General features: G+C 51.5%; 1 protein-coding gene across 1 annotated transcript; it reads left to right on the top strand.

Moving 5' to 3' along the window:
- Positions 1-314: 314 nt before the first annotated feature.
- On the top strand, positions 315-5,283 carry LOC308562829 (protein Daple-like; the record flags this gene model as incomplete). Its single annotated transcript, XM_081149261.1, has 7 exons — positions 315-384; positions 1,117-1,217; positions 1,715-1,823; positions 3,313-3,382; positions 3,602-3,660; positions 4,904-4,987; positions 5,209-5,283. The coding sequence occupies exons 1-7, from the start codon at positions 325-327 to the stop codon at positions 5,281-5,283; spliced, it is 558 nt and encodes a 185-aa protein (XP_081005387.1). The 5' UTR covers positions 315-324.
- Positions 5,284-7,308: the final 2,025 nt, after the last annotated feature.

Below are 7,308 nucleotides of genomic sequence, written 5' to 3'. Positions count from 1 at the left end.
TCTTTGTATTTTATGTGCCCAGATAGATCTTAAGTTGCATGGGGAGAGAGCCCAATATTTTATGTACCCCACAGTGCTTAGCATGGGGCGTGAGCCCCCATGGCCCGGGCCGGGCAGCATTGAGTGCCAGGGCCAGTTGGAATGTGGGCGCAGAGGCTCATGGGATGCGGGCATGGGGACAGTGGCCATAGAAACAGTGGAAGGTGGGGCACAGAGCAGTTGGGCTCAGAGCCAGTCGGTGTAGAGCCAGTTGGTGCAGAGACGTCGGACGCAGAGACTCTGGTACAGAGACCTTGGGCCCAACACAGTGGGCGAAGCCTGAGGATGGATGATGCGAGCAGGGAGCTCCTGGAGCTCTTTCTTCACGGCCCCCTCATCGCGTGGGTGAGTAGCCAGGCTCCCTACTACGTTGGTGCTCCGGCCCTTCTCCCGCCTGCCTGTGGTCCCTACAGACCCGACTATTGCCCCTTGGGACCCCGGGAAAGTCCCAGCACGCCGGGGTCTTAGCAGGTGTGGGGTCCAGACCAGGGCCTGGGGTCGGGAGGCGTTTCCAACTCGGGAGCGTGTGCCCCCTGCAGCGTCCTGGCCCTGGGCTGGGAGTGGGTGGGCCTGTTCCCATCAGGGTGCTGGGCTGCCATTCCAGGAGGAGACAAGGTCTGAGTGGTCACCCCAACCCCTGTCGCTTGGCCATTCAGGTAAAGGACTCCCCAGAAAATATCCTTGTGTAGCTTTTGACCTGAGTCCAGGTGGTGAATGGTGGTGACGGGTGGGCCTTGGGGGACGTCTGAGTGAGAATGTATACAATCTGCGGTGGGCAGAGTGAATTCTAATAGATCAGATGTGAGTAATTTGTTGAAAAGTTCCTTTTATTTTTCATTTCTTTCCTGTTCTGGGACACTGGGAAAAAGTGGGGAGAAGGTTTCCCTCCCGCTGTCTCGAATCTGTTGCCTGGAGTAGGGCAGGGAGAGGGGCCCTGAAGAAAGGTGGGCTTGGAGCCCACTGAAGCATGGGTGGGCGTTGGGTGACCCTTCAGCCCACAATCCGTGGTTGTCCTGACGAGCTTCAGAATGTGTGTGGGGTGACTTTTCCTGCCTTTCTGCATCCTGCTCCTTGCAGGTCAAAACCTTGGGACCCTTTGAAGGCAGCAACGATGACAACCTGAGGGTTTACATGAGTCTGGTCGATGGCATCTTTCTTAACCAGATCATGGTAGAAATGTAAGTTGTCTTCAAGTTTGTTTTCAGGTTGTCAAAGGAGACCTGCAGTTGCTCTGGGAGGGTCCTTGCCCCTGGGCCAGTGATATCTCAGTATAAGGGCCTTTGCCGCCCTTCCTTGGGGTGGGAAGAACTGCAGGACAGTGTGTTAGCAGCTTGATTGATGAAGGACATTAGAACTGTAGATGGTGCAATTAACTTCAAAATCAGCTATTTCATGTGGTTTAAGCAATGAATTAAAAAAAAAACCACAAATAACACATTTTTGGGGGATCAAGGAACTATAAGGGACAGTGTCTGCTTACAAAATGTGTCAGGGGTTGGTCGGGAGCATCTGTGAGTGACTAAGGTTTCCCCCTCGGTAAGGACGCCTGTGTTTCTGAGCCACACTCCTTACAGCCTCACACTAGCCTAGACTTGGAGAGGACTACATGCCACTGGAAGGGAGGTGTGGCCAATGTGGGGAGACGCCATTTCCATTGCCATGTTTCTTTCCCTAGCGATCCCAGGCCTGGATATCAACCCATCAACCAGCAGGTGAACAATGATATTAACCTCCGGACTGAGAACTTAAGCATCCTGGTCACAAATATCAAGACCTTCTACCAGGTGAGGGCAGCTCTTGGTGTCCCAGGTGTTCTGTGCCCCTGACACTGACTTCACTCAAACAGTTGCTCTTTGCCCCTAGCAATGTCTTCACTCAAACCTTTCCCCACAGAAATCCTGGAGGAAATGGTATTCACATTTAGGCATCTCCTTGCTGACACTTGGTGTGTTTTTGCCATTTTCATCTTTTTCTTTTTACCTTGTGAGAAGGTTCAGACGTTCGATGTCTTTACTTTTCCAGCAAATGTTGTTTGAGCTGTGTGGTGAGCAAAGCACGGGTGTCTGGTGCTGTGAGAGCCCCAGACATGAGCCTTGGGTCGCCAATGTGGCCTCCAGCACCAGTCACACTGGGAGTGGCTGGAATTCGTGGGGAACCTGGAGGACGTTCTTGGCCACACCTCAACGAGTCTTTGTACACCAGCAATTCAAGGGGTGGAAGGAGATATGGGAGCACACGAGGGTTATGTTGGGCCAGGGCGGTCATCGACGAGCCTCTATCTTGTTGACAGGAGTAAACTGTAGGGTGTTCCATTGGCCCTGCTGTGTAATCATCCCCTTTTCCTTTATCAGTGCTTGCTGGCAGGATACTGAATGTAGAGTTTCAGCGAGCTATGCAATAGAGAGACTCCTGAGAAAATTTCCAAACCTGTTTTTAAAAGGTTTAAGGTTGCTTTGTCAGTGAAGATTTCTATAACAACCAATTTCGTGAGGCCAGGAATGCTTATGGAACCTACCCCCTTCCTCGTCTTCTGTAAAAATTTAATTTGTATCTTCTGATTTGTAAGATCCAAGTCCCATCTGCTCAGGGAAGACGACCTGGCCTGAGGCCCTCGGGGAACGCAGCGGTGGGTGCGGGTGTGAGCTGCCACACTGCCAGGAGGGCTTGTCAGAGACACCCCGGCAAGGGGCTTGGCTGACGGCTGGTGGCTGGGCCCGCTGTCAAAGGCCCTTGGTCTGAGGGCCAGAAGGCAGCTGGTCTCCCACACCAGCTCTCCGATGGGTGCAGATTAGCTGTGACTTATCCCTCTCCCAGGGAAGGGGCTGCTGTACAGGAGAGAAGCCGCCTGATTCACATCGTGTCCCGGAGACCTGCTGAGTGCCAGCGTCCTGCATGATCGGTTATAGACACCCAGCAGCACCTCTTTCATTTTCATTCTGCATTTTCAATTGCACAAGCAGACCGTAGCATAAAAATAAAGACATCTTTTACAAAGACACTCACAGCTGACCCTGCGGTCCTGGCATTAACACATCTTCTTTGACCCCAGGTCTCTGTCCATAAGCAGACATGATGCGTATTTGGTTCTGATCCAGGCAGAAGTGCAGTTAGCTTGGAGTTTTCACGTGGTTTCTATCCTAAGTTTTCCTTCCTCACACGTGGCTTGCTCATAGTGATCGTGTAGTGGCCGCACACTCATCCTGTCATTTTCTTAATGCCTCTTTATTTTTGTTTCCTGTTCTCAATGGTAACTTTCCCTCTTTGTTTCTGTAGGATGTTCTCGAGCAGCTCGTAGTCATGCGTTTGCCGAACGTCACGATGATCGGCAAAGATCCGCTATCTGGTGAGTGAAAGCCGTGCACAGAATTCTCGCTTGCCTTAAATAATACACAAACGCACAAGTAGAAAACAGATGGGCTGTGTGCACCCAGGTAGGAAGCACTGAGTAGAGAAAGGATTTTTTTTTCTCATCTGATTTTCCCCCCTACAACCAACCAGTGTCTCACCAGTGAGATTTTATAATCAGATGAGCCTAATTAAATATGTTGCTTTTTCAATGTAGGCCGAAGTATCGAGGAAGTCAGGAAACTACTGGTGCTGATGCTGGGCTGCGCTGTGCAGGTAGGGCTTGGGCAAGAGGGGAGGAGGCCTGCCCTCAGCCATCTCGTGTTGGGGTTTGTGGGGATTAGACTCCACCTTAGTGAGGCAGGAGGGAAGCTGCCTGAAGCGCAACGTGACACATCCCTGGCTTCCTGAGAAAAGGGACCACTCATTAGGTGGTAGCCACTGCTTGTCCCAGGGCACCTTTGGCAAGAAGCAGGTGGGGTTTCCTCAGCCCAAGGTGCCATTAGCAAATGGTCCCTGGTTTGGGGACACCTAGAACAAAGGTCAGAAACCACACACAGCCTGGGGGCTGAGTGTGACCCACCCCCTGTGTTTGAAATGAGCTTTTCATTGACCTATAATCCAGGAGATGGTGGTTTATTCCCAGTCAGGGCACATGCCCAGGTTGCAGGCTCAATCGCCAGTGGGGGGCATTCAGGAGGCAGGCATGAATGACTCTCTCCATTGATATATTTTTTTCTCTCTCTTCCACTCTCAATATCAATAAGGTATATATTTTAAATTATAAAAAAGAAAATAGGCTTTCACAGGAACAGAGCCTCAGTTGTTTCTCTGTGTGTTACCCCTGGCTGCTCCGACACCAAAGTGGCACAGGTGAGACCAAATGGCCCGTAGACTCTAAGATATTCTTACCATGCAGCCGTGTGAAGATATAGTTTGCCACACCCTGGCTTGAAGCAGGTGTTCTTCATTTTATTTTATTTCATTTTTTGTGTTTTTTCATTGATTTCAAAGAGAGGAAGGGAGAGGGAGACAGAGACTAAAACATGGATGGGAGAGAAACACTGATCAGCAGCCTCCTGCATGCCTCCTACTGGAATGGACCCTGAAACCCAGGTGTGTGCCCTGAGCAGCATTTGAACCCAAGACCTTGCGGTGCCTGGGACAACAGTCAGGCACTGAGCAACACCGTGTTGCTCAGGCACACTCAGTGTTGTTGATCTTTACTTGTTTAAGATGTGCCTGGAGAGCTTGTTTCAGGTGCAGATTTCTGTGTTTCACCTCCAGTGTCTTCTGCCTGATGGCTCCTCAGGTGATTCTGATGTAGGTGGTCAGAGCAAGTTCTAAAGAAACCCCCAGGGTAAGGGACCGTAGGGAGGAGAAGGGACAAATTGTTGGTTACAAAGGAGGAAGCCAGGGGCTGGGTGGGCAGTTGGTTTGGAAACTATTCCTGTGGGTGGGAAGGGCCCAGGTTGCCTCAGTGGCAAATGCTTCCATTAACACGTGTTCCCCTCTGCAGTGCGAGAGGAGAGTGGAGTATATAAACCGGATCCAAGAGCTGGACTTGGCCACCCAGGCCGGGCTCGTGGCCCATATTATGGAGGTAGGTGTGTGGCTGGCTTTGTGGGGCTCAGCCGGGGACCCCCACTCCTATTGCAACCAGGAGGCAGGCTGTCTCCACGAGGGAAAAGTTTAAAGCCTATGTCACCTGTTGGTGACTTTACTAATTTTAGGGTTCAGAGACCACAGCAATATGGACCCTGTTTATAAAGGTAGTGTCTTGTAGGAGCTCCAACCCCAGATTGCCACTCTGTTCTTTGCTAGTCTGAAAACAGCAGTCGGTGGAGCAGCGGGGAGAGATGTCGCCTTTATTACTTGCACTCGGCCAGGGTAGGCTAGGGCCTTACCTAGCAGAAGAGAGGGGATAGGAGGGAACCATGCTGGGAACGGCCTGCTTGCAGACCCAGGACAAACAGAGCCTGGTGAGGCTTGTTAGCCTTCAAGGACATGGGAAACCCTTGGGTATGTGGTGCCCTGCTCCTCGTGGCAGCTGGCCAGGCCGACACCTTTCCACTGCCTGGGAGGGGGATTGGGGTGTATCCTCACTTGCTTGACCCCACAGGTAGTCATTAGCGAGCTAAAATGAAATGGGGGTAAAAATGAAAACAATTTCTTCACAACACCTTCATCAAGTCTGCCATTGCCTAGTCTTCTTGCCTAATGTGGACTCAGACTACTTTTAAGTGCTCTCAGATGACTCTGAAGTGGTTTGGGCTCAGAGTTTGATTTACAGAGTGTATTCTGGCACATGTCACCCTGCTTCAGATGGTTGATGTTCGAGAAAGATTCTCTGTTTCTGTTGGTGACATGGCAGAGAAACAAGCTGGTACTAGTTAGGAAGTGAGAAAGCACCAGGTCCCTGAAGGGCTGTCACTGCAGACTCAGCCCCTGGGGTTGGGTCCGGAGGGCTCTGTACTGAGGACAGCCCCTCTGACATTGACCTTGGCAGAGGTGGTAACGTCAGGGAAGTGGTTTCCCTAGAAACCGGGCCTGTGAGGGCAAGCCCCGACCTGAAAATTTATTTCCCTGACAGCCTTCCCCACCCTCCGTCCAGAAGAAGCCTTGTATGTTTTAAGTGCCTTAGGAGATGTGGTTCGGCCTTTAGTCTGATGGGACAGATTAGATAAAGGCATGAAAAGGACGGGAGCAAGAGCACATAGGAGCAGGTGTGTGACTGGCAGGGTCAGGTGAACAGAGCTCCCCACGCCGATGCGGGACAGGCTGTGTGATGGTTCCCCGGCCTCCAGGCACCACGGGGCTGGGTTCGGAGTCAGCCCCGGAGCAGGAGCTGGCTGCGGCTTGTTGCAGTCGAGGGGAACTCAGCATTGTCAGAAACACACTCAGCCATTCCTGTAAGTGCGTGGCCACCTCTTGGCCTGAGAATCATTCTGCCTTTTGATTTTCCTTATGTGTCCCCATGTTTTGAAAATGTATGTAGCTGGGGACTAGGTCCTTGCCACTCGCTGTCTGTCCTGCTCAACCAGCAGGATATTTAAAATGAGAGGGGGTGGAATGCAGCCAAAAGAATCCTGAGCGATGGTCAGATTCAGTGCTGGCTGCAGGGACTTGAGAATTAGTTGCGTGCTTCTCAGGCAGTCAGGTGCCCGGGATCCACAAGAGACCCACTGAGTGAGAATCCGGGAGGAGCGACATGAGCCTTTAATTTGAGCTGCTCGATTGAGTGATGTGCAGATGGGGTTGTGTCCCGAGAGCCCTTTTTCAGACACGAAGGGCGTTTCCCAGACCCTGGTGTGGAGCAGGCCTAGAACCCAGCCCCTGAGTCCCAGATCCTGGCCTTTGGGGTGCCCCGTATCATTGGCTGAGATTTCTCCTAATTCCCTGAGGTCCTCTGACTCCCGACTTTTCCTTTGTGAGGTGGGGAGAAGTAAGGAAGTGGGTGCCATTTGAGAAACTGGAAGGCCCCGTTTTCATGTGGGTTTTGTTGTTTAAGTTATTCTCTACCTCCATTTACTCCTCTCTAATATTTAAGAACTTTTGGGTGCGTTTCCCTGAGTGTCTTCCGCTTTTGTGGCGTGAGTCCTCCAATAGTCATCTTCCCAAACTGAGATGACAAGGACGTGAACGAGACCTTGTGCCTCTGGCTGCTCTGGGGGGTCAGGTTGAGAAGGAGAGGCTGGCAGTCGGTGGAGAGGCGGCCCGGAAAGGCCGTGGCCGTGGGCCTGCGCTCCCAGCCGGCTGAAGGGGAAAACCAGGTGGTGCGAGTGGCCAGTGGGACTGAGATACAGGCTTACCTGAAAATTATTTTAGATCATGAAATATTTCCCTGAAAAATAACATAAGATTGTTGTGTACCAACATTCTGACCTAAGTCTTTTACTATGGGGCCATGTTTGCCTTAGATTT

The sequence above is a fragment of the Miniopterus schreibersii genome (assembly GCF_964146895.1).
Source record: "Miniopterus schreibersii genome assembly, chromosome: 10".
Taxonomy (NCBI): Eukaryota; Metazoa; Chordata; class Mammalia; order Chiroptera; family Miniopteridae; genus Miniopterus; species Miniopterus schreibersii.
The sequence above is the reverse complement of the archived record's forward strand: the minus strand, read 5'-3'. Positions and strand labels throughout refer to the sequence as shown.